General features: G+C 34.3%; 4 protein-coding genes across 6 annotated transcripts in view; 2 read left to right on the top strand and 2 right to left on the bottom strand.

Moving 5' to 3' along the window:
* Positions 1-3,195, top strand: part of gnav1 (guanine nucleotide binding protein (G protein) alpha v1) — a 45,581-nt gene extending 42,386 nt beyond the window's left edge. Inside the window, exon 9 of the mRNA XM_081383759.1 lies at positions 2,093-3,195. Coding sequence (XP_081239885.1) covers positions 2,093-2,283 — 191 coding nt within the window. The 3' untranslated portion in view covers positions 2,284-3,195. The remainder of the gene's footprint in view (positions 1-2,092) is intronic.
* Positions 3,196-4,039: 844 nt separating this feature from the next.
* Positions 4,040-5,226, bottom strand: npb (neuropeptide B; the record flags this gene model as incomplete). The annotated part of the gene is made up of 2 exons (XM_081384183.1): positions 4,040-4,168; positions 4,957-5,226. 2 exons carry the CDS (start codon positions 5,224-5,226, stop codon positions 4,040-4,042), a joined length of 399 nt encoding a protein of 132 aa, XP_081240309.1.
* Positions 5,227-6,424: 1,198 nt separating this feature from the next.
* Positions 6,425-25,810, bottom strand: sgsh (N-sulfoglucosamine sulfohydrolase (sulfamidase)). 2 transcript variants are annotated; one of them, XM_081385326.1, is made up of 9 exons: positions 25,552-25,810; positions 22,046-22,405; positions 18,670-18,820; positions 11,412-11,572; positions 11,216-11,321; positions 9,932-10,263; positions 9,771-9,852; positions 9,485-9,688; positions 6,425-7,108 (listed from the first exon to the last, which is right to left on the bottom strand). In XM_081385326.1, exons 2-9 carry the CDS (start codon positions 22,064-22,066, stop codon positions 6,549-6,551), a joined length of 1,617 nt encoding a protein of 538 aa, XP_081241452.1. In that variant the 5' UTR covers positions 22,067-22,405; positions 25,552-25,810; the 3' UTR covers positions 6,425-6,548. The 2 variants fall into 2 exon arrangements, with proteins under 2 accessions (XP_081241452.1, XP_081241453.1); XM_081385327.1 differs by lacking the exons at positions 18,670-18,820; positions 22,046-22,405; positions 25,552-25,810 and adding an exon at positions 11,973-12,192.
* slc26a11 (solute carrier family 26 member 11) lies at positions 13,454-24,582 on the top strand (the record flags this gene model as incomplete). Of its 2 annotated transcripts, XR_014031610.1 has the most annotated exons (13): positions 13,454-13,904; positions 15,106-15,191; positions 15,302-15,381; positions 16,501-16,643; positions 16,718-16,896; positions 17,724-17,796; positions 17,893-17,943; positions 18,021-18,618; positions 18,694-18,834; positions 19,019-19,146; positions 22,094-22,193; positions 22,278-22,411; positions 23,910-24,582. XR_014031610.1 is itself a non-coding variant. In XM_081385328.1 (9 exons), 9 exons carry the CDS (start codon positions 13,454-13,456, stop codon positions 18,660-18,662), a joined length of 1,224 nt encoding a protein of 407 aa, XP_081241454.1. In that variant the 3' UTR covers positions 18,663-18,673. The 2 variants fall into 2 exon arrangements, 1 of the variants encoding a protein (XP_081241454.1); XM_081385328.1 differs by lacking the exons at positions 18,694-18,834; positions 19,019-19,146; positions 22,094-22,193; positions 22,278-22,411; positions 23,910-24,582 and having other exon boundaries at positions 18,021-18,081; positions 18,563-18,673.
* Positions 25,811-26,663: the final 853 nt, after the last annotated feature.

The raw sequence follows: 26,663 nt of genomic DNA, 5'->3' as shown, positions 1-26,663 counted from the left end.
TTTGATTTAGTTGTTTGTTTTGTTAGTAGATCTCTTTCTTTTGTTTACTTGTTGGTTCTCTTTTGTTCTTCCATTTGTTTGTTGTCATTGTTTTGAACATTCATTCTTTTGTTTTTTTAACATTTGTTCTTATTTTTGTAACTTTTTTTGTTTATTCTATTGTCATTTGTCCTTTTTTATTTGTTTTCTTTTTTCTTTAATTCATTTGTTTTTTTCTTTCATTTGTTACATTCTCGTTTGCTTTGTTCGAATTCTTTCATTACTTGATTGTTCATTCTCAGTTTCATTTGTTTGTTCTTGTTCTTTTTGTTAGTTCTCTTGATTGTTGCCTTTCATTTCTGTTCTCGTTTGTTCATTCAGTTGTTTCATTGTTCATTTTCTGTTTTGTTTGCACAAGAAACACTCTTGTTTCTTTGTTCTGCTCTTTCTTTATATTTCAGTCTGCTTTGTCTAATTTATTTGTTTGTTCTTTTGAGTTATTTTTTGTTTGCCCTTTCATTCGTTTCTTTTTTGATTTCTTTCATTTGTTTGTTCTTTCTTTCAATCATTTCATTCTTTTTCATTCGTTATCTTTCTTTTGTTGTTTTTTTGTTTTTGTTTTTTCGTCTGTCATTTGTTTGTTTTTTTGTTCCTGATTTTTGTTTTCCATTTACTCTCTTTTGTTCATTTTCTTTTTTCACGTTTATACTTTCATTTTTTGTTTGTTCATTCTTTTTCAATTGTTTGTTTTTTTCTTATTCATTGTTTTGTTTACTTTCTTGTTAGTTTTTGTTTGTTTGTTTTGTTCTTTCATTCATTTATTTTGTTCATTCTCTCTGTTCTGTTTTCTTATATTTGTTTGTTCTCTTTTTATTTTTATGCTGTTTCTTTATTTTGGTTGTTTGTATTATTTTAGTCTTACTTTTTCATTTGTCTGTCTGTCTTTCTCTCTTTCTTACTTTTTTGTCTTGTCTTTTTTTGTTTTTCTGTCATTCTTTTTCTGTCTTTCTGTCTTTTTTGTCATCTTTCTTTCTTTCTTTCTTTCTTTCTTTCTTTCTTTCTTTCTTTCTTTCTTTCTTTCTTTCTTTCTTTCTTTCTTTCAGACTCTGCCATCCTCTATCTCTGTCCTTCTATTAAGACTGAATCCACCATGTCTCCGTGAGTTTGTGGTTTTGCTGTCTAATCAGCTGGAATGGATCCCGTAGATTTTACCTCAGGGAGAAAAGGTCAAGACAGATGAGGCTGGAAATTTCTCGCATAATATTGTCTTCACTATCCAACCCCCGCACCGACACTTGTGTATGTTAATCCTGCTTCAGATAGAATATTATAATAAAACCTTTTTACAACTACATTTCACCTGTTAATTCAATTCATTTTAGCATTGAAGGTTTAGAGACTGATCTCCTGTTCATCAGTCCTACCGGTTGGAGCCGATCTCATCAGATGTGCATAGACTGTTAATATTTATATCTTAAATATTCCTTAGAGAAACTACTGCTTCGACTATGCAAAAGAAAGCTTTACACTTTATTTAGAGTGGCCTTTTATTGTGGCCAGCCTAAGGCACACCTGTGCAATAATAATTCTGTCTAATCAGCGTCTTGATATGCCACATCTGTGAGGTGAATGGATTATCTCTGCAAATATAATAGTGCTCACTAACACAGATTTAGATAGATTTGTGAACAATATTTGAGAGAGAAATAGGCCTTTTGTGTACATAGAAAAAGTCTTAGATCTTTGAGTTCAGCTCATGAAAAATGGGGGCAAAAACAAAAGTGTTGCGTTTACAATTTTGTTCAGTGTATATGTTGTTCTTTTGAACTCAAATCCATTAGAAAGATTCTTGAAACAAATGCATAACAGTTTCCAAAATATTATGAGGCAGCAAAACTGTTTTCAACATTGATAATAATAATAAATGTTTCTTGAGCAGCAAATCATCATATTAGAATGATTTCTGAAGGATCATGTGACACTGTATTAATGAAGCTGAAAATTCTGAAAATGTACCTATTTAAATTGGAGTCATATTTCACAACATTACTATTTTTACTGTAAATATGCAGCCTTGGTCTTCTTTCAAAAACGTCTCTGTTTTTGTTGACAGGAGCTGACTGTGATGTGGACGCTGGCGCCCGGTTCATCGCCTCCATGTTCGTGTCTCTCAACGCCACCCCCAGCAAACTGATCTACCACCACTTCACCACAGCCACCGACACCTCCAACGTGCAGGTCGTTTTCCAAGTCGTCATGGACACCATCATCATGGAGAACCTGGAGGCCGTGTCCCTGCTCTGAGGCCATTCCCCTTTAAAAACTCAAAGACTCTGATGGTATTTATTATATATGATGCTCTGATATTTATCAGAAAGGAGCGACTGCACACTCTTCATGAAGCAATAAACGAATACATGCCAGTTTGTGCTCCTCTCAACTAACAAAAGGACTAAATATTTAATAACTGTCCTCAAAATGCAATAATAAACCGATCTGAATCACATATTACGCTGTGGAAGTGTATAATATGGTTTAAAGAGTAAATTGTACTCTCCTGAGGAAGTCGACTTGCTCGTCCATGCATCCCATAATTTTCCACCTGACATCCCCCTGATTCCTGAGTGTGTTACCATGGTTAATCATCACTTGTGAAATAACCTTTTCTCCTCTGTAAATCTTTGTTCAACATGGTCCGTTCAGAGATCGAACACCCTCTCAGTTCATAAAGGTTTTTTTTTTTTTGCATTATGAATCATTTTGCTTTTGACTCATTTGTTATTCAAGGCATTGCAGCACTTTTATAGTTGTCAAAGAGGATTTATTCAATCGGAAATGGTTTTGATGCACCAAAGTGAGCCTCACATCTATATGAAGCATAATCATACTTGTAGCAATTGCATATTGTAAATACATTTCAAATCATGTTACTTTACCATTTTTATCCCAATTATTCATTGATGTATTTTTGCTATTTAAATGCCATATTTCGCTTTTCAAAAGCATTTGAGTTACTTTTGTAAGTGCAAAAAAGCCACTGTGAATAGAAATGTAATTAAAAACTAACATAAATGTATTTGATGTTGTTTCGTGCTGATTTCCCACATACAATGGGGTGAAACAAGTTTGTTTCTCAACACAAACAGACACACAATGAACGGTATATCTTTCAAGTTTAATAAAATAAAGAAAACATCTTTGAAGGTTTTTGCTCATAACAGTGAATTCTTTTTATGAACATTTAATACATCTGGAAGTTGGTACAGGAGGTGGGTGGGTGCGAGTGAGAACATATCGAACAGAAAACACCTCTTCGTTTTGTCTGTGGATTTTGTATTTATATTCATTTATAAATTTTAAGCAGCGAACTTCACATTGTGTGAACCAGTGGTGCTCAAAACTGCTCTCCGAGATCTATTTTCCTGCACAATACAACTGAAACTAAGTGTTCACACTGAAAGTGACTTGAATTTGGTTTGACTTCACTTTTGCACATTCGCTATATACTAAACCACACTGTAAAAAATGATTGCTTTGATTATCACGACTTAAAATTCAACAATAAAATTGGAAATAATGTGTTGTTTCAACGTAAAGTATGTGTTCGTGCTTGACTTAAAATGTTAAGTTATCTCAACAAATTTCATTTCGTTATGTTGCTTGATATTCAAACTGGTATTTCTTTACTACCATTTTTACATATTGTCTAGTTATAAATGCACTGTTTTGTCGCGCACATAGTTTTGCCGTTTACCTCACTGTTACTTCACTTTTTACATATCGGCTGGTGAATCGGAAGTCCCGCACGTTCACAGAAAATAACATAATATACATAATACAAGTCATAGTTTAAAAAATATTGTCATTGCTACCGAACTAAACATCTCAGGAAAGCAGATATTCGGGAGCAGCGCTGAACATCCCTGGGTTAAATCAAGTAAACATTCAATGTCAACAGCGCGCCTCACTGCCTTGGCTGTAAATACTCCTGAAATGAAGAGACTTTGGGTCGGGGAAGGAGAGCGAGAGAGAGAGAAAGAAAGAGAGAGACGGGTTCCGCTCAGGAGGTGAAGCAGTCCAGCGAATCGAGTGAGAGATACACGTCTGCTTTGCACCGAAACGTGCTCGAACCGTCCTGAACCAGCTCACAGCTCTGTAGGTTTGGAGAAATGTCCTTTACGCAGATGGCCTGAGGGGAACAGAACGCCACAGTAAACCTTATGCGATTCTGTCTTAATGAACACTCTATACATGCTTTTTAAAATAAAGAAAACGGACAAATCAGATATCAAATATAATTCTTTCTACATTAAATCTGATTCATATAAAGTATTTTAATATAAAACACTTTTAAAGACTTTAAAAGTATATATATATATATATATATATATATATATATATATATATATATATATATATATATATATATATATATATATATATTGCTTTAATTGGTTCTTTAAAAATAGCTTTTCCCCATATTGATGTTTTAAACGTTTAAACAATCTTTTCATCATATAAACGTTACATTAATAATATTTAATGTACATTCAAATGTTCAGGAATGTTCTGAATATATATATATTCATATTTAAATGCACATGAACTAATAATTGGTTTGTTATGCTTTTTTAATTTATCACTTTAGCAATAAGTTTTGCAAATATATACGAGAAAATTATGAAACTCTTTAATGTAAATTCATATATTACATACATAATTGAATGCAAATTAACTACATCCTAATCAACTATTATATCATGTTTATTAATTTTATTAGGCTTATTTAAAGTCTAAATTGTTTTATAAAATACAAATTTTAAATTACGGTTTAAAAATATTAAAATAAAAATATTTTTTTTTAAATAAACTGCCTATGTTATATATGTTTGTGTATATATAATAGGGTATTGTTTACTTTTGCTTATGTAATAGGCTATACAATATAATAAAACGTGTTTTCATCAAATAGTTTACCATGTTTTTGAGGACTGGCGTTTGTCTGCTGCTGAGGTCGGGCATCGCGCTGTTGGAGACGCCGGGGGTCTCGCCGCTGTCCAGCGCGGATTCACCCTCAGATCTGCGCACATACGGCGACCTCCGGATCCCGGACAGCAAACCCGAGGCTCTCCCGACGGAATAGTAGCTCGGTCCGGTGGACTGCTTGTACCAGGCGTCTGTAGGATGGCTGGAGATGAGGATGGAAACAGCCACGAACACCAGCACGGATCTGACGGACTTCTCCATTGCGCACTTGACCCAAACGTGTGTTTTGATCTATGATGCCTCTTAGCTTTTGGATTGATGTTCTCCACATCTGGAGTTTATATATACCCCTCGGAGTCGTGATCTCGTTCGTCATTCCCCACTAGATGATTCATATTTCCGGCCAATGGGATTGATTTGCGCGTCTTTGAACGTTTGGAGACGGTTGGGGAGCCTTTAACGTCAGGTAGATGTGATGTATGACGGGATCATATTGTTCCTCTGTCACTGAGCCTGTCTATATTGATCAATAAACGTCTTTCTGGCGTCACAGCACAAATGAAAAAAGATTAAAAAAAATCCCGTGGGTAAAGACGTCTCCAAAAATGTTAACTTGATGTAAACTAGAAGAGATTTGAATAGAATATAATACAATAAATACAGTAATGAATAATTGATTAAATGAAATCTAGGTAACACTTTATTTTGAGGTGACAAAGTTACACTTTACTACATGTACTTACTATGGTAATAACAGTAACTAACCCTAAACCAAACCCTAACCATAAAACAGTAAGTACATGTAGTTAATTAATATTACTTAGTACTTATTTAAGTAAGAACAATGTAACTACGTCACCTTAAAGTGTCTCATTAATGAATGATTTTATTGATTTCTCTGTAATTACACTTTTGGATAAACTGTTTTACAGTGTTGTCAGATTTATAAATAATTAAATGGAGAGAGCACTTTCAATATTGTATCTCAAACAGCTACAACAAGCTTACAATTTAAATCAATTAAAAATTATATTCAAAAATAATTTTGAAATCCTTTGGCATCTAAGGTGACATTTAAGCAATTAGCCAAAAAGTATAAATATATAAGAGTAAAAATAGTAATTATTAATTTTAAATTATTATTATTAAAATTATTATTAATATGTGATAATATTTGTAATAATAATACAAAATAATTTTGAAATGTTGTTCCTTAGGTATCTGAGATAACATTTAAACAAGAAGCCAAAATGTAAATAATATATTATCATTATTATTACTATGATATTTTTATTGATAATAAATATTATAATAATAATAAAAGGTAAATAACATTGATTGACATCTGTGGCTGCTTAAAAAGAAAAATTAGGGCAGAGGACATTTAGATGGAGTCTTATTGCCTTTTTACAAACTATGGTAATGATATTTTCAAATAAAGAAAGAGAGATTGACATTTTGTTATTCAAAATGTTTATTAACATTTTCAATATAAAAGCTACAAATATATTCTCAAATTAAACCATTTAAATATTGAATCTAAACCATAAAAGGATGAAAGTCTTTTCTTTCATTTCAGGCACTCATAGTCCGTTGTACAAGGGTCTGCACTGCGGTTCCAGCTTAGTCTCGAGAACCGCATCCGGCTCGCACACCCACGGATCCTCGGTTCTCCACTGCCACTTCAGCAGCTGCTCCCTAAGGCTCTCCAGAACAGGGGCGTATGCCGGATCACCAGCCAGATTCCGCCTCTCCGTCGGATCCGACTGGATGTCGAACAGCTCCCACCTCTCCCGGTAGTAATACTCCTTTAGAGTCTTGAACCAGCCTGTGGGCCGGCCCGACTGGGTCCGGTTTAACAGATCCTGGAAGGTTGGGGACACGTAGAAGTCCTGGTCTATAGGAAAGGGCATGTGGTAGTGAAGATTGTGCAGGAGCCGGTAGGGGCCCTGGTGGATGGAGCGCATCGGGTAATACATAGTGACCTCGTGGAGACTCTGGCTGGCGTAGACGGTGACCCAGGACGGTTCTGAGCTCAGGGCCGGGAGGAGAGACCGACCCGTCAACTCAACCGGACGACCACCCAAGAGACTGTACGACGGATACGGCAAAGAGAACCAGTCCAGTATGGTGGGAGTGATATCTGAGGGAAAAAAATGAGAGTTGCTGTTTTACAGTGTCATTCAAATAGTCAGTAAATAGAAAGATATGACCGTAAACAGACTCAAGTACATACAAACAGAAAATGTTACATTAATCTGTCAGTATATAGAAAGATATGAGTTTAAACAGTGACTGCAAAAAGGTGCAATAGTGAAGGACGCCATTTTTTTTTATAACGTACAAATAACTTGCAGTTCTTACAAATAAAAAATGTTGTTGCATTGGCAATTTCATACAAATCAAAATGTTTTCACATTTGCAATAATCTGTCAGTAAATAGAAAGTTATGAGTTTAATCACTGAATTGAGTGCAAAAAAGGTGCAAAAGTGAGGGACGCCATTTTTTTATTTAGTACGAACAACGCGCGATTCGTACAAATAGAAAATGATGTTACATTGGCAATTTCATGAAAATAGAAAAACTTTTTAATAATCTGTCAGTAAATAGACAGAAATTACCTTAAACACTGAATCAAGTGCAAAAAAGGTGCAATAGTGAGGGACGCCATTTTTTTATTTCGTACGAACAACTTGCGATTCGTACAAATGGAAAATGAAGCTACATTGGGAATAATCTGTCAGTAAATATAAATATGACTTAATACACTGAATCAAGTGCAAAAAGGTGCAATAGTGAGGGACGCCAGTTTTTTATTTCGTACGAACAACGTGCGATTCGTACAAATAGAAAATGATGTTACATTGGCAATTTCATGAAAATAGAAAAACTTTTTAATAATCTGTCAGTAAATAGACAGAAATGACCTTAAACACTGAATCAAGTGCAAGAAAGGTGCAATAGTGAGGGACGCCATTTTTTTATTTCGTACGAACAACTTGCGATTCGTACAAATGGAAAATGAAGCTACATTGGGAATAATCTGTCAGTAAATCTAAATATATGACTTAATACACTGAATCAAGTGCAAAAAGGTGCAATAGGGAGGGACGCCATTTTTTTATTTCGTACGAACAACGTGCGATTCGTACAAATAGAAAATGATGTTACATTGGCAATTTCACGAAAATAGAAAAACTTTTTAATAATCTGTCAGTAAATAGACAGAAATGACCTTAAACACTGAATCAAGTGCAAAAAAGGTGCAATAGTGAGGGACGCCAGTTTTTTATTTCGTACGAACAACGTGCGATTCGTACAAATAGAAAATGATGTTACATTGGCAATTTCATGAAAATAGAAAAACTTTTTAATAATCTGTCAGTAAATAGACAGAAATGACCTTAAACACTGAATCAAGTGCAAGAAAGGTGCAATAGTGAGGGACGCCATTTTTTTATTTCGTACGAACAACTTGCGATTCGTACAAATGAAAAATGAAGCTACATTGGGAATAATCTGTCAGTAAATCTAAATATATGACTTAATACACTGAATCAAGTGCAAAAAGGTGCAATAGGGAGGGACGCCATTTTTTTATTTCGTACGAACAACGTGCGATTCGTACAAATAGAAAATGATGTTACATTGGCAATTTCACGAAAATAGAAAAACTTTTTAATAATCTGTCAGTAAATAGACAGAAATGACCTTAAACACTGAATCAAGTGCAAAAAAGGTGCAATAGTGAGGGACGCCATTTTTTTATTTCGTACGAACAACTTGCGATTCATACAAATAGAAAATGAAGCTACATTGGGAATAATCTGTCAGTAAATCTAAATATATGACTTAATACATTGAATCAAGTGCAAAAAGGTGCAATAGTGAGGGACGGCATTTTTTAATATCATACGAACAACCTGTGATTCGTAAAAGTAGAAATTACCACACACACACACTATGTTGTTTTTCAAAATCTGTACGAAAAACTTGCTATTCATAAAAAAAAGAAATTGTCGTTCACGATACGGCACATTGGTAACACTGTCATTCGTTAGAGAGGTAGTTGTACTATTATCTGAACTCAAAACAGAAAAAAACATACTACTAATACGAATAATTTATCGTAAAAGCTGTGTAACATTCATCCAAACTTGTAATTCGAGAGAAAGACAATTGGCCTAAAACACCTAAATGGTGCAGTAATGAGACTAGTGTTTCAGAGTCCTACAAACTATTTGTAAAAAATATATCAGTTGTTCAAATAATTAGAAAAACAAATAATCATCGTACAGATGTACTGTATGCTGATATAAATGTGTCATTCAGTAGAGAGTTGTTCCATGATCTGGCCTCAAAAACAGGAACAAGTGCATGAAGGTGTAGTGTGGTATTAAAACTAGGCGTACAGCACCACCTAGTGGTTAAAGCAGTTCCAGCACATCTCCAGACCATGAAGGACTTTGTTCTGTGTTTACACGTGTGAAGAATAATCAAACAGTGATTGGCTCTTACCCAGCAGACTGACGTAAGCCTGGCTGATCTGTCCCCAGCGCTGCCGGTGTTCAGGTGAGGACACCAGCATGGGTTCCTTCACACCTGAGCCGTACAGGTTAGTGCGTCCGTTGGGGAACGGAATTCCGTTATCCGAGCTGTATATCACCAGAGTGTCATTTTCAAATCCCGCATCCCGTAGTTCTTGAAGAACCAAACCAATACCTTCGAAACAAACAACATGAATTTATGAAAATCTACACGAGCTAATATTTTCATATTAGTGTGAATGATTTAAAATATTAACCTTGGTCCAGCCGGCTGACCGTTGTGTACTGGGCCGCTATATCCGCCCTTGCTGCGGGAGTGTCCGGAATAAAGTACGGAACCTAGTTAGATATTAAGAGACTGATGGTTGGGAACTTCAGCTAATGACTTTTTACATTTTTCTTTATTTGTAAGGCTCACCTTAACCTGGTCTGGGGAGTAATACTTCGGCTGCCAATCCGGAATTCTTCCCATTCCGCTCTCTCCATTCCCAAACTTTTCACAGAACACTCCATACTGAGGCTGGGAATGGCCACAGCGGTGAGGATCATGGAAAGCCACATAGAGGAAGAATGGACGTTCCTCTTCCGTCCCACTTCTCTTCGCCTTCTGGCTCTGGAAGAACTTCCGAACAAGGAGCTTGATCTTGGTGATATTCCGACCGACCTGCAGCACGGAATTGGTCTCTTCTGTGTAGGCGAAATCGAACGGGTATACGGGGCCCGGACCGACGTGTTTTTTCCCGATGATTCCTTTCCAAAGAAAAGCAATCATGAATTTGAAAAATTCCACATTTTTCCAAGATTTTCCAAGATTCCCATAAGCCTATTTGCATTCTGTACTGGCTTTTTGCATCCATTAAGCACAAAAGGTTGTTCAAAATTTGTACTGAAATGTTTTCTTACAATAGGCAAATATTCATTCAAACCATTTTTTCCCAACAATTACTTCCCAAAGAAGTCAATAACGAATTTGTAAAATTCCACATTTTTCCAAGATTCACTCGTTTCAAATGACCTTCATGCTTTTCTCTAATAGGCTAATTAGTACATTTTTTCATACAAATTCATATGAAATCGCCACTTCGTAACATTGTAACGTTTTCCTGTGAGATCTGGTCGCTCGGCTCCGTTTCCATTCCCCTTCAAATTGCGCAAATTGAAATTGCGAAATGAAAACACGTCAATTTTGCAAAAACTCACAAGTTTTTATGCTTGCATGGGGTGGTTTTTCAGGATGTTTTTTACATTTACAGGCTTTCCTTACCATCGATGTTCCTGGATAACACTCCTACGTCTCCTTCGATTAAAAATAATGGCTAGTGCTGTTGCTGCAATATACATAAACCTACCAACATCACTTTCCATGATTTTTTAATGACTTTTCATGAGAGAAAAAAATTAAGTTTTAGTCGCATAACATCGGTTAATGGAAACGCAGTCATTTCACAATCGTTTTTTAATCAACATTTAGAAAATATTGCAAAAGTTTTGTGCAAATCTGTAATGGAAACCAGGCTAATGTGTCATCTGGCCTAAAATACAAAAATGAACCGCAAAAGGTGTATGAGCGAGATTTTTGTTTCAGAGTCATACAAATCTGTCTTATTATCTGGCCTCAAACACAGAAACAAGTTCATGAAGGTGCAGTGTTGTAATAAAAAAAAGTTTTTTTCTGATTTATTTTCATGACTCTCCATCATACCTGTGTGGATGTTGGCTTGATTCAGGAGGAGAGGAAGACTGCGCACTCCATCAAATGAGTTAAAGTGATGAACTCCCTGATGCAAGCCATACATCCCGTTCTGGTGCTGTTGATCAGGGAAAAAGAAGTTCAAGTTAAGTTTATCCATTAGTTTGGGCTAAAAAAAAAGAAGAAGCGACTTTTACATGCTGGTTACCTGTGGTAGTCCAGTCAGGATGGTGGAACGGCTTGGTGAGCAGCTGCTGACGGAGGTGAAGGCGTTCTTGAAGATCACGCTGCGCTCAGAAAGAGTCCGAAGATGAGGCGTCTGGACCGCAGTGTTGTTGTAGACATCTGTCTCGAACCCACCATCATCAGCTGCCAAAACATGACAAATTTACACTGCAAAGGCGGCACAGAGGCGCTTCTGAGCTGCCATTTAAGTGGCTTTTTAATAAGAGTTTGGCTTGTTAATAAAAAAAAGACTGTTTAATGCTTCCAGAGGTGGCATAAATGCATTTACACAGCAAATATAACTGTATACTGTGATGCTAGTGGCTAAGGTGCGTCTGAGCTGGCATAATTTAGTCTGGCTTTAATGCGGCATTGGCTCTTTACTCTGAATTTTGAGCAGGAACAGAGCAGCCTGTGTAAAGTCGCCTATTGACGCATTGACACATCGTTAATATAACATAACAACAAATCAAACATCATAACAATATAGAAATATTGTCAAATCAGTATTTGCAAATACACATAATTGTGTTTTTCTACACACCAATGATGAGAAGCACATTTCTTCTTCTGCACTCTCCTATATCACAACAAACCAGGAAACACAACAGAGTCCACCCGAACAAAAACGCCATGTTAGAGTCATTTGCCTCGCACACCTCCTGTAATGTTATAAAATCAAACGGAAAAGTCTTTAGAACTTTTGTTTACACTCAGCGAGACCAACTTCCGCCATCCACCATGTGAGCCCATCACATGACCACGATCAGCTGACGCAAAGCGTCAGCCAATCGCGTCGCGCGTCGCTGCCAACGTCACAAAGGTCTGTTTTTCAGTCTGTCAAAAAAACCGCGATACATGTCAAAAGTGCTTTGATTTCATATCGTATCTTTATGTTTTTGATGTATATAATGAAATTACGTCCGTGGAATGTGTCCACTCCGATGAAGCACGAGGCTCGAAGTCATTTCTAAGGTTTGATCTTTAACTTCAATTCGCATTGTGGCTCTGATCATTGATCTCATCTAGTTTGGTTTGTAAATACGATTTCCAAACAGTTTTTAAACGATATTATATTAATATTATTTATTATTTATGTGTTTTTTCAGATACTTATTCTTCGATTTACACAGTGGTTTCATAAGTTACACTGGATAAGTTACTCAAATCATGTGATTCTTTTAAAATGTCATAAAACCATATGACTCCTGTCAAAACTCTGCAGTAATCAGTTTTTAAGGGTATTTTTAGTAACATTTCGATTTTTTTTTTTATTTTGTTACTGTAATGTATCTCGGCAAGGTAATGCAAAAAGAAACAAAACAAACTGTAATGATGATTATTACTGTAATGATAAATTCTTTAAGTGTATTTTTTGACCATTACGATTTTTTGTAATGAAAATACATATGACATATTCATTTTGATATAGTTATACATAAAGTTAGCATTTTTTCCAAAGGTGTATATATATTATTACTACAGCATTTATTAATCTTAGTTAATGTTAATTTCAACATTTACTAATACATCATTAAAATCAAAAGCCTTTTTTTAACAGTAGTCAATACAATGTGAAGGACTGTATTTTTTAACAAAGATTAATAAATACTGTAACAAATGCACTGCTAATTGTTAGTAGACCTCATTGTAAAGTGTTACTGAATAAACAGTAACAGTTTGTGTGAAAAACAGGCCTCACATTCTATGCAAAATGTTTTTGATAGATATTAAAAGAGTGATGAAAAGTGTTTGAATCATGTTATCAAGCATTTTATGTCTTGTAGTTTGAGGGTTGCAGTTTTACAAACTAACGGTGTTCAATTGTTCACAGTAAACACTTATGGAGGAGTGTTTCTGGATCTGGAGGGTTTGAACACCACACGGCCCAGGAGAGCTTGTTCGCACACGAGATCCAGCGCTCCACCCTTCCCATGAACCCTTTGCTCGTCCACACCCTTGAACAATAAAACGTCCCGGATGAAGCAGGACAGCTCTTTGTGTTCCCCTTGATCTGAAGATCTGATGGAGGCTCTGACAGGAATCCGCTGGAATGCCGCCCTGCGCTCTTTTTTCCCCATCCTCTCCTGGCTGCCCAGGTATAACCTGACGTGTGTGAAGATGGACGTGATCGCCGGTGTGACCGTGGGGTTGACCACGGTTCCTCAGGCGCTGGCCTATGCCGAGGTGGCTGGTTTACCTGTGCAGGTGAGAACGTTCACGTCCTCTCACACACTGAGTTTGGGGAAGGTTTTCTTGAGACGCTGTTTCTGTGTTTTTCAGTACGGTCTGTATTCTGCGTTCATGGGTTGTTTCGTCTACTGTATATTTGGCACGTCGAAAGACATCACTCTGGGCCCGACGGCCATCATGTCGCTGCTGTGTTCGGGGTATATCGGTGGAGATCCTGTGTTCGCCGTGGTGCTCACCTTGTTGTGCGGCATCATCCAGGCGGGAATGGCTCTAATGAGGCTGGGTAAGATGGAAAATGGGGTTAATGTTAACATTTAAGCCATATTTTCGCTCTACGTTGGTGTAAAATCTAAGTTAGATAGTCTGTTTGGTTAATGTAGTGTTAGTATTGTTGCAGTCATGTGTTACTTTAAGCATGACTAAATTAGCAGACTCAGCCGTCTGTAAATCAGTACCATCTTGAAAACAGGAAGTTGGTGTTTTTTTCACTCTCACAGAACTATCAGATTGTATTACTTCCTGTGCAACTTCCTGTTCATGCCTTTAAGCCGCACGGCAAAATATAGCAACAGGTTTTTAAGAGCGTGGTAGCTGAGGTTGTGGAAGTGGCTGAATTACATAACTAATAGACGAAGGTCAGAAACCTTTACCGCAGAAGAAACTCAACAACAGAAATATATGTTGTGTATATCATTTATAGTTTGCATAAGAAATTTAAAAATCTAAAATTAACAATAATAGTAATTATTATAATTATATTTGAATTCTGAGCTCTTTTCATTTGCATTTTCAGTGATAATAATATATTAAATGTAATTTATATATATATATATTTATAAATGATTAATAATATAGGCTAAACAATCATTATTATTATTACTACAGTTATTATTATTCTATAATTTATCAGCACATTTGAGATGTTGTAGCGTTGTAATTAAATGAAAATAAAAAATGGTACATTCAAATGAATTAAAATTAAAAAATAAGTTAAATATTAAGCACCTTTTAAATGTATTTTAGCTTTAAAATTACATAAAAAAAACAACAACAAAAAAAGATTAATAAAAAAAATGAGTTGAATATTTGTGAGAGAAATATATATATATATAATAATAATAAAAGTATTTCTATATATCATTTTAATATTATCCAGTTATTCTTTTTATTTTTATTTTTATTATAACATTTTGGGAACTTTAAGCGTGTTGTAGCTTTGTAATTAAATGAAAATTAATTAATAAATAATATACTATCCCAAAAAACTAAATTTAATATTTGCGATTTCAGAGATAATATATTAATATATGTATATATAAATCATAATTAACATAATAACACTGCCTTATAATTAAATGAAAATTAATGAATTAATTAATTCATGAAAAAAAAAAACTCAATTAAATGTTTGCGACTTCAAAAGTTTTCGGATGTGTTTTATTACGGTCAGTCACCTGATCTGCTGTTGATTTCTTCTTCATTAGGGTTCCTCTTGGACTTCATCTCATATCCAGTAATCAAAGGCTTCACCTGTGCTGCGGCCGTCACTATCGGCTTCGGCCAGGTCAAGGTGAGAGTCTCTGATCCTCTTTTCATTTTAGTTGGATAAATCTTGAATGTCCTTGAAGATCTGTGAAGAGTTTTTGTGTCCTGTGTCAATCTACTCCACTCGTTCTGCAGAATATTCTGGGTCTGAAAGAGATTCCACAGCAGTTCTTCCTGCAGGTTTACTACACCTTCCACAAGATCCCTGAGGCCAGGTGAGCACACTGATTGCTGTATGTGTTTGACCAATGAGGTGTCACCATTTTCTTATCCCGGTAGTGTTAAAGTTCCATTATTATTCTATTTTAAAGTCTCTTAATTTTGTTTTGGAGTTCTCCTACAACAGGTTTACATGCATTCAAGGTCAAAAAACACTTTAATTGTCTGAAACGGTTCAATAAAGGATTCAGTCTCTCTAAACCTTTTCTTGTTGATTGCTCTGATTGGTCAGATGGTCCAGTCTGTTGTGATTGGTCTACTCTGCTCTGATTGGTCAGATGGTCCAGTCTGTTGTGATTGGTCTACTCTGCTCTGATTGGTCAGATGGTCCAATCTGTTGTGATTGGTCTGCTCTGATCTGATTGGTCAGATGGTCCAGTCTGTTGTGATTGGTCTACTCTGCTCTGATTGGTCAGATGGTCCAGTCTGTTGTGATTGGTCTGCTCTGATCTGATTGGTCAGATGGTCCAATCTGTTGTGATTGGTCTGCTCTGATCTGATTGGTCAGATGGTCCAGTCTGTTGTGATTGGTCTGCTCTGCTCTGATTGGTCAGATGGTCCAGTCTGTTGTGATTGGTCTGCTCTGATCTGATTGGTCAGATGGCTGAATTTGACATCCTGATCTTCCTCAGCACTTGATACACAGTGATACGAACAGTAACGATGGTGTCAGTTTTACCATATTAATTCGAGCTCAAGTCCTCATCCTTGGGAAGTGCAGCAAAGTAGATTAGCAGCATGTCTTCTCGACATGTCGACAACACAAACCAAACTCTTCCAGTCTCAGCTACAACTACAGTGTTTGAGGGTCAAAGTAGACGTTCATGGGCAGTCAATGAAGAACCATAGGCTGGTATCATGCAAATCTACGTAGGTTAATGCCAGAAGTAAGACTGGATTGACAGTCGACTCGTTTCAGCAGTTCAGATTTGATTCTTTCTTTTGGGAGACAATAACTCCATTTATCTGCTTTAATCTTTGAAACTTTTCAGACATTTTACTTTCACAAACAACTATATTACACACTACATGAAAGGAAATATCTGAAAAAGCATAATAGGGGCACTTTAAATAATCTGTGCTAAGCTGCCTATGTAAATGATCTCTGTTCTTAGAGTCGGAGATGTGATTCTGGGCCTGTGCTGTCTGTTCTTCCTGATCATGATGATGCTGATGAAGAATACTCTGGGTTCTGCTGAAGATGAGGCTCCTTCCCTTGTCCGATCAGCTCGAGGGCTGGTGTGGAGTATAGCTACTAGTGAGTGCTTAAAGTCTTTGTGAATCTATAAATGAACTGACAATTATTTAGGGACATCCTTCTCGTGTCCGCAGTCCGGAACGCTCTGGTCGTCGTAGCGGCGACGGCTGTTGCGTATTCCTCAGAGGTCATGGGACACCATTTCTTCAGTCTCACCGGGAAAACCGCCAAAGGACTCCCTCCTTTCAAAGCTCCGCCCCTTTCAGAGACCATAGCCAATGGCACGGTGATTACTTTCAGTGACATCGCAAAGGTGAGATATAGTGTAGTTTGTGATAAAAAGATTTCAGTTTTTGATGCTAAGGACCCCTATCAAAAAAAGTGTACCCTTAATGTAGAATATTTCCATTGTTTTGAAATTGAAAAATAAATAAATTATTATAAATAAATAAAAAGTGTACCCTAAAAAAATCAAATACTGCCCAATTATATTAAGAAATTCATTATTAAGCCATTAATTTTTACAATAGGACTGCCAGTAGATTGAGATAATAAAGATTATTCTTGTTTTCAGAAAAAAAAGGTTAGAAAAGATATAATACAATACAATTATATTTAATTTAGATTTATAATTAAAAATATAAATTATCTAAACACATGAAATTTTATATTGTATATATAAAATGTTAAATATTTAAACATTAAAAATGAAAATATTCATTAAATGTAAAATAAATCTTAAAATAATATATATACAAATTCTTAATATATGTTCTTAATATTATATTATTTTACAAAAATGTAAGTCCCATTAAATATATTTAAGAAAAAAAATCTACGTAATGTTAATGTCAGATCATGAGATGTATAAACTTTTAAAATAAAAACAAAACAAAATTGTGATTATTTTTATAATATTAAAAACTAATTCTGTGAATAGAATAATAAAATATTTTGTAATATTACCGGTATATTTTAAAAGTACCCTCTAGCACCCCCTGGTGGACCCTGTCATATAACACTACAATACAGAATAATATATCATAGTACTAGTGAAGTATATGTGACATTTCAGAGATTTGAAGTGGCCAATCAAGTAGAATAGTGATCATTACTGACCAATCAGGTGTATTTTCTCAGGATTTAGGTGGCGGTCTGGCTGTCATTCCTTTAATGGGCGTTTTAGAGAGCATCGCTATTGCAAAGGCATTCGGTAAGAGCTTTAAAATACACCTAGAAGTGTCCTTACTTCTATATATATAAACACAGACACTGTTTGGGTTCATTTTACTGTCTTTTCTTCATGCAGGCAGCCAGAATAACTACCGAATTGATGCCAACCAAGAGCTCTTTGCCATCGGTGAGAGTTTCTGCTCCCTTATTAGGTTTTAACAGAGTATAAATGGGTCGTTTCTCATCGCAATGATGTTCCTGCAGGTCTCACAAACATCATGGGCTCGTTTGTGTCGGCGTATCCCGTCACGGGCAGCTTCGGAAGGTCTGTCTGCATGCTAAACACTTATTTTACACATTCTTTAGTGTGTAATGTTGCAGTTTGTGCATGAAAAAGGTACAAAGTCACTCCTGAGAGAGTTATTCTCTATTAGTGCGCACTGTTTCTGAACTCCCGTCACAATATTCCTCATAATTCCCGCCCAAGGCATATGCAACATAAAGGGGGCGTGGCCTGAATGAGTTGAGATAGTAGTGTTTTGAAACTCACATTATGGTTAGGGGCGTGGCTTTTCCCAAACACACTCGAAGTTCTTGACCAATCACAACACAGTGATACAGCCAACCAATCAGAACACATTGAGCTTTTCAGAAGGAGGGGCTTCACAGAGACATGGATTGTTACTGACAGACTGGGAAGAGAGGTGCTGCAACAATGTCAAATATGTGAAAAATTGTAAATTCTTTAAAGTGTCTGTTGGTTTGTTCTTCACTTTGTAAGTGTTTTATGTGGCGTTTTCTGACAGAACGGCTGTTAACTCTCAGACCGGAGTGAGAACGCCGGCTGGAGGGATTGTCACAGGTGACACTCACACTTTTGTGATCCTGTTGACATTTATAATATGAATAGCACCTGAAAGTCTGTATCTGTCCGCAGGTGTTATAGTGCTGCTGTCGCTGGCGTTCCTCATGCCGCTGTTCTTCTTCATCCCTAAAGCGTCGCTCGCTGCCGTCATCATCTGTGCCGTGAGTCCCATGATGGACTTCAGAGTGCCTGTCCAGCTCTGGAGAGTCAAGAGTGAGACATCACATTATATATAAATATCAAATATAATATACTGTATAATAAGTATGTAAATATAAGTATATAAGTATGTAAAATATATGGTATATATATAAAAAAAGCAATATATTGAAATATGTATATAGTATCAGATTTGAATTTGCTTATGCTTTTATTTCTTTTTTATTCTTTCTCTCAGGACTTGATCTGGTGCCGTTCTTGGTGACGTTTCTGGTGAGTTTCTGGGAGGTGCAGTACGGCATTGTGGGAGGTGTTGCTGTTTCTGCTCTCATGCTGTTGTACATCATGGCCCGACCTAAAGTGAAGGTGAGTTTAAAGTGTTGAAATAGCTGTATACAGGGTTTCCGCGGGGCATTAAAAAGCATTAAAAGTCATTAAATGGATTTTGCGATAATTAAGGCCTTAAATGGCATTAAAAAGCATTAAATTGAAATCGTACAGGCATTAAATTTTTTTTTATGGTTTTGAAGAAAATGTTATATTACCAATTTATTTGAATAGTCTTCATGATTAATAATTTTTATTTGCTGTCGTCGCAAAATGTACGTTAGTGTGATTAAAAACACGCGGAAACAGTTTGGTGATTGCCTCCGGCCGGAGCAAAGTTGCGGAGGTGGCGAGTAATTTTGGACAGCAGGAACAACAGGAATAAAACTAGACCAGAAAACTGGGAAAGTGCATGGAAGACAAACAATTTAGAACATGGTTGGTGGTCAAAATAAAGAAGGATTTTGCAGCGTTTGTAAAAATGTATTTAAATTGGGTAGCTATGGGAATCAATGGCGTAAAATCTCATATGCAGTCTGACAGCCACAGGTCGACGGTAAAAGGCAGACAGCAATTAACTATGTGTAGTAACGTTCCCTCATCAGCTCGACATCCGCTGTTGAAGCTCACTTTGCGTTTTTTAACGCGTTAACGCATGAGATTATTTTTGTCCAGTTTAACGCGTTAAAATATTTAACGCAAACGCAGCATTCGTTAATTTTTGTCACCCCTTGGGTAGCGTTACATTATATGATCCCGCTCTTATTCATGTAAATGCTTTTAAACGCGCTGCCTGCGAATGTCATATGTAACACACACACACACACACACAGAGAGAGAGAGAGAGAGAAAGACGCGCGCCAGATCGTGCGCACAGACTGCGCACCAGAAAACGGTCCTCTTTCGCGCAACGAACAATAACACACAATTTTGCCAAAATGTCTGTTTTGTGAGTATCCTCATAAAATAAGAGCAGTCTTAAATTAGTGAAATAAAGTCTTTAATGAACGCAAAGACTTGTGAGAGAATGAGGCGCGTGTTAGATCCGTGTTTCTGTCAGCAGCTGCTCTTAAAGGGACAGCAGCCAATAAAGCTTTCTGTCAGTAAAGTTAATCACAGAACAAAGGCACCAGAGAAAATTACTCACTGCTATTGACTAAAGAACTCTTGTAGCTTTAATAAGCATTAGTCTATATTTAATCTATAATTTATGCTGTGCAGACTGTTTGATAATGTATGTTAGACAGGAAGGCCAAAGGTAAATATGACATTTATTATAGGTTTATGTGAGGATTGTTTGTTAAGTTCACTTAAATTAAAAGTTGTCATATTTTTTTTAAGCCTAATGTTAAAAACTTGATAGCTTTTAATTAATTACACTGTAATGTTGGATGGCTATAATTAATGTTTAAAATTAGGGGGGAGAAATAATTTTTATCCAGATATCAATAGCTGTAGCCTAATTAGTATCAGTGAGACTGGCCTTTATGTTGTCTCTACATTCATTTGTAGATTAACTGTGAAATGATTACATTATAAAATATATAAATCTAAACAAATGTAAGTGTTTTAATTGCGTAAAAAACGTGTGATTAATCAAGTTAATATATATAATATATATACATGCATACATAATATCCGTGGTTAGTCATGGGTCGTGTATGGCATTAAAAATAAAAAAATGGCATTAAAAAGGCATTAAAAAGGCATTAAATTTAAATTGAAGATTCCTGCAGAAACCCTGGTATACGATATGACAACAGTGAGCAAATGAAGGACTTTTATTCCAGAAATGCACTTTCTGTTTGAGATTTGGCATGTGTGCAAGTAGAAATTACCATAAAATTAACAATTTATAATAGGACTGTCAGTAGATTAAAATAATAAATAGTATTTAATTATAATTAAGAATAGAAATGATTCTAGTCATTTAAAAAATGTAACTGTGTGTGTGAATATATATGTATGTGTGTGTGTGTGTGTGTGTATGTAAAAAATTTAAATATTAAGTATTAAAAAGAATTAGTTATATATATATATGTGTATACACAAGTAATAATAATTCTAAAATAAGGGAAAAGCATTTTAGTTCAATGACATGCAAGTATACTGTATTTATAAAATATTAACATTTTTGAAATATTACAAATTTATATTTGTTTATGTAATGAATATGTATATATAAATATTTTTAAGATTTATATAAAGTTAAGTATTTATATATTAAAAATAAAATTTTATATATATACAGTGCTATGCATAAGTTTAGACAACCATGCTAAAGTTGACTAAAAATGAATAAAAAATCATCTTTTGGAAATTGAACTTAATGCCTTAATTAAAAAAATTAGGAAAAATCCAACCTTTAAGGACATCACATAGCCTTCTCACCATACCTAGTAGAGATTGGCATGGTTTTATTTCAGTTAGCCTAATAGCTGGTTTGATTTGCATTGAGAGATGATCTTATGGAAAGTACTCCATGCCAATCTCTAGGTATGGTGAAGGCTATGTGATGATGTGGGGCTATTTTAATTCCAAAGGCCAAGGGAACTTTATCAGGATGCATAGTATCCTGGATCCATGAAGTAACTGGCCTTTAAAAATAAAAATCTGCCTGCCTCTATGGGAATTTAACATAGGGGTGTCCAAATTTATGCACCCTGTATTTTAAAGAAGAACATTTATTTATTTACGATACATTATTCATTCACAAAGAAAATTTGTGTCCTTAAAGGTTGGATTTTTCCTCATTTTTTTAATTAAGGCATTAAGTTCAATTTCCAAAAGATTTTTTATTCCTCTTTTTAGTCAACTTTTGTCTAAACTTATGCATAGCACTGTATATATATTTTTTTTTCTTAGAAAGAAAAAGAAATGAATTGTATATTTATTTCAAAATAAATACGTAATGAAGTGTGATGTGTGAAAATGTCACCTGTTGTAAGACGAGCCGCATACTGAGGTGTTGCTGGTGTGTGTTCAGGTGTCTGATCACGGTGTGGCAGTTCTAGAGTTGGACAGTGGACTGAACTTCCCCGTGACGGAGCATCTCAGCAGACTCGTGTACACACACGCTCTTCATGGTGAGACACACACACGCACACACGCTTTCATTCCCTCGGCTCATGTCCTTGAGTGCTCATGCTCTGGTGTGTGTCGTCTGGCAGCGTCTCCGCCGCGGTGTCTGGTTCTCGACTGCTCTCATGTCAGCACTATAGACTTCACTGTAGTCCATGAACTCAATGAACTGCTCAAACAGTTCCAGATGACGGGACTATCACTGATCTTCGCTGGACTAAAGGTAGAGTTTATCATCAACAGAACAAAGTTAACATCTTCATTTATGACATTAAGATCAGTAATAAACATATTTACTGAAAATGTTAACTTAATATATAATGATATATAAATTATTTTTTTATTTGTATCAAATGTATTGATAACTGATCTTAATTCATATATATATATATATATATATATTAGGGCTGTCAAACGATTAATCGCGATTAATCGCATCCAAAATAAAAGTTTGTGTTTACATAATTTATGTCTGTGTACGGAGTATAATTATTTTCTATATATAAATACACACACATGCATATATATATTTAAGAAAATGTGTTATTTATATATAAATTATTTATATATAATATAAATTATATATAATATAAATATAGATACACAGTATATACATGCAAATATTTCTTAAATATATACATGCATGTGTGTGAATTTATATATAGACAATAATTATACACCGTACACACATGTATTATGTAAAAACAAACTTTTATTTTGGATGCGATTAATCGTTTGACAGCCCTAATATATATATGTGTATATATATATATATATATATATATATATATATAAGGGCTGTCAAACGATTAAGATAGATAAGATAAGATCAGTAATCAATACATTTAATACACATAGTTTTATTAATTTATATATTAACGTATAAATATATATATATATATATATATATTAGGTAATATAAAATCAATTAATATATATTAATTCATATAGATATTAATTAATATATATTAATTCATTATATATATATTATATTTAAATGTTTTTAAAAAAACAAAAAAACTAATAATCATGGTTATTTTTACATTCACAGCTTTTAAAAAGGGCATTTAGCATTTTTTGATATAAAAAAAAAATAGATAGATAGATATTATATTAAAATAGATTATAAGTAGATTTTAAAAATCATAATTATTATTATTTAAATTATTTTTAAATACTTAATTTTTTAAGTATTAAAAGTAAAATGAATATAATACATATGATACATATATTTTATTTTTAATTATTAACAATTAAGGAAATAAATAATTTGAGTCATTTGAAAAGCATTTAACATATGGCATCTATGTAAATTATAAAATAATGTAAAATTGAAAAAAAAATGTTTTAGCTTATTTACAGCTTTAAAAAATAAAATAAAATAAAAACATAAAAAAAGTATTTTATACATACATTCATTCATTCATTCATAATATTATATTGTGTATAGATTTTTCTTTTACTATTTCTTTTAAAAATACTTAATGTTTAATGCATTTGGGAAAAAAAATATAATATATTGTAATTTTATATTTAAATGTATTTACATCACATATAAAAAATTAGATGCATAAAATAGATAAAGTAATCTAAATAGGTTAGAAGCTAAATAAAATAATCATGAAGTCTAATAAATGTATATTTAATAAAGAATTATATTATTTTTATGTCTATAAATGTCAAGTTTTATTGATCTCTCTCTCTTTTTCTCTGTGTCTCAGCCGTCAGTATTAAAGGTGTTGTTGACGGCTGATCTTCCAGTTTTCAGACACACGGACAGTGTGGACGAGGCACTGCAGCTTCTGACCGGTATCATTCACTATGACCAACAATTCTCACAACCAATCACAGACCGGATCTGATCATGTATCAGCGCCTGAATACCTCAAACCTCTGATGATTGGTCACATAAAACACATTGCGCACACCTTTGACCAATCAGCACTCAGGAAGAAAGACTTTGATGAAAACTGTTGGGAGCAAAGTTATGTAATGTTTGTGTTCATGACGACCAAATGATGTTTTTGCACTCAAAATTGTGGTACAACTTTATTTTGTAGTTGTTTCGTTTTAAACTTTGAATCACATGTCTAATACTATGTCATTTTATGAACATGCACTTACTCTAAACACTAGAGAGAATCAAATATTCAGTGCTTTTGGATAAAAAGCACAGCTCCAAACATATGACATGATATACTTGTCTCTTTCTCTGCAGTTTATAGTACTTTATGCTTATTAATTAGAATGTTTACAATGGATTGTAAGTTTACATTTAATTTCTTGATGAAACTGAATCTCCATTAGGACTCTGTTCAACTGACCCAGATGAAACAGACATTAACACTGCAGAATCACTCAAATGTCTCTTTTTATATTAAACTGACATGATCTACTATGACTATGCTTGAAATATGTTCATGAATTGTTTGATTTTTATATATATATAAATTATACACACTTTTTATATATACACAAAACCAGTCACATGGGTACATTTTTTGAAATTGAGATCTATACATCATATGAAAGCTGAATAAATAAGCTTTCCATTGATGTATGGTTTGTTAGGATAGGACAATATTTGGCTGAATTTGAAAATCTGAAATCTGAGGGTGCAAAAAAATCGAAACATTGAGAAAATCGCCTTTAAAGTTGTCCATTTATCTTCGCGATTGTGCAGCATTCACTCACAAAAATAAATGTTTTATATATTTACAGTAGGAAATTTACTAAATATCTTCATGGAACATGATCTTTATTTAATATCCGAAAGATTTTTGGCATAAAAGAAAAATCGATAATTTTGACCCATACAATGTATTGTTGGCTATTGCCACAAATATACCCGTGCGACTTGTGACTGGTTTTGTGGTCCAGGGTCACATATATGTAGAAATGTCCAAATAATTATAAATGTAATATTCAATTATATTTAGATTTAAAGATCTATATTCAAATCTTTCAATAGACAGACAGATAGATAGACATTTAGACTATTTTAATGGCATTAAAAATATGTATATGTATAACTATCTATATAGTGTATAGATGATATAATGATATATATTGAATGATATTTATATATATAATAGCAACATAAATATATATTTTATATACCTATTTTTTTACATTTTGCATATGTATATTAATATTAGTAATATGTTACATTTTGTACACAAAAATATTTGTATCTTCGTGCCTATAGGCCCCCTCATGTTTAAAATATCACTTCATGCTCTTTTTCAAACAGTAGAGGGCGGTATTTTGCTTCTGTAGTTACCAGTATAGTTCAGGCCCAGTAAACTGGGAACGGTGGAGTTCCAAGAATAAACACGGTTTTATAAGTTATAACCGTCTCACCTGAAACTTGCCTTGAGCAAACAGTCGTCACACTGGTAAACACATCTTCAGGGAGGCGCTGGCGTATTTTCATCGATAGACTTATTTATCATACTCAGTGTCGTCAAACTCCCTCGTGACCGCCATTTGTGTATTTCTCTGTAAAGGTTCGTTTTTTTAAAAAAAAGAGAAGAAAAAATAACAATAATTTGGGGTCGCGTCACGTCTTCACACGCGGATTCGAGCATGACGTGCTCTGCTGCTCGTCCCCGTCCGGCTCAGTCTGTGCTGTAATTGCTGAGAGTTTAATAATCTCACTCCACTGGCTTCTCGATAGGTTGCAAATTTGGAGTGCCAAATATAGCAGGGCTGTGTGCTGAATCTGAAGCCGAACTGTGAACCTATTTCACACCAGACTGAGGGATCACATGAGAGAAGCTGACTTGGAATGAATAGGCCTAATCTTGTCTAAACCAAGATATATAGGTAATTTGAGACTATTCTGATCTAAAATGAGACACTTTTCTAAATGGGACCATTATAATTTGGGCCCATAATGATCTGTATTAATGTTTTAATTATAATATTGATTGTGAATTGACTTGATATGGTTGTAAACAATTATTTTTCAACGTTTTTCTTTTGTCAAATCAACTTAGATGTGGTTGAGATAACATATTTTGAGTTTGTATTTATTAAACCATTCTCCTTCATTGTATTAACTCAAATTTTAATTTGAATGAACTCAAAATGTTAAGGCAACCAGGAAACTTACTAAGTTAAACCAACAATAATGCATTTTCTAAAGTATCTTTTTGTTGAATTTCTTAGACCCACACACAAATTTTGTGATTTTTTTTTATTTCAAATTATCATAAATAAATAAAACTAATTCAAAGCTTTATTAGTTTTCAATACTTCTGTATTTATGTCATTGTATGCATTTTATTTTATTGACATTAAGATTGACATATTATGAGCGTTTTATACATTTTTCAATAAGTCTACAGCAATTTCTATATTTAAATATCATTATGATTTAAAAAAAGGTAAATTAAATAAACTAATTATAAAAAATATATTTCTATAGAATAAATTTTATAGAATAAATATAAATATATTTAATGTTTTAC

This window comes from Scardinius erythrophthalmus (genome assembly GCF_964197995.2).
Source record: "Scardinius erythrophthalmus genome assembly, chromosome: 14".
In the NCBI taxonomy this organism is placed as follows: Eukaryota; Metazoa; Chordata; class Actinopteri; order Cypriniformes; family Leuciscidae; genus Scardinius; species Scardinius erythrophthalmus.
Note: the sequence above shows the minus strand (reverse complement) of the source record. Positions and strands in the feature narration are given on the sequence as shown.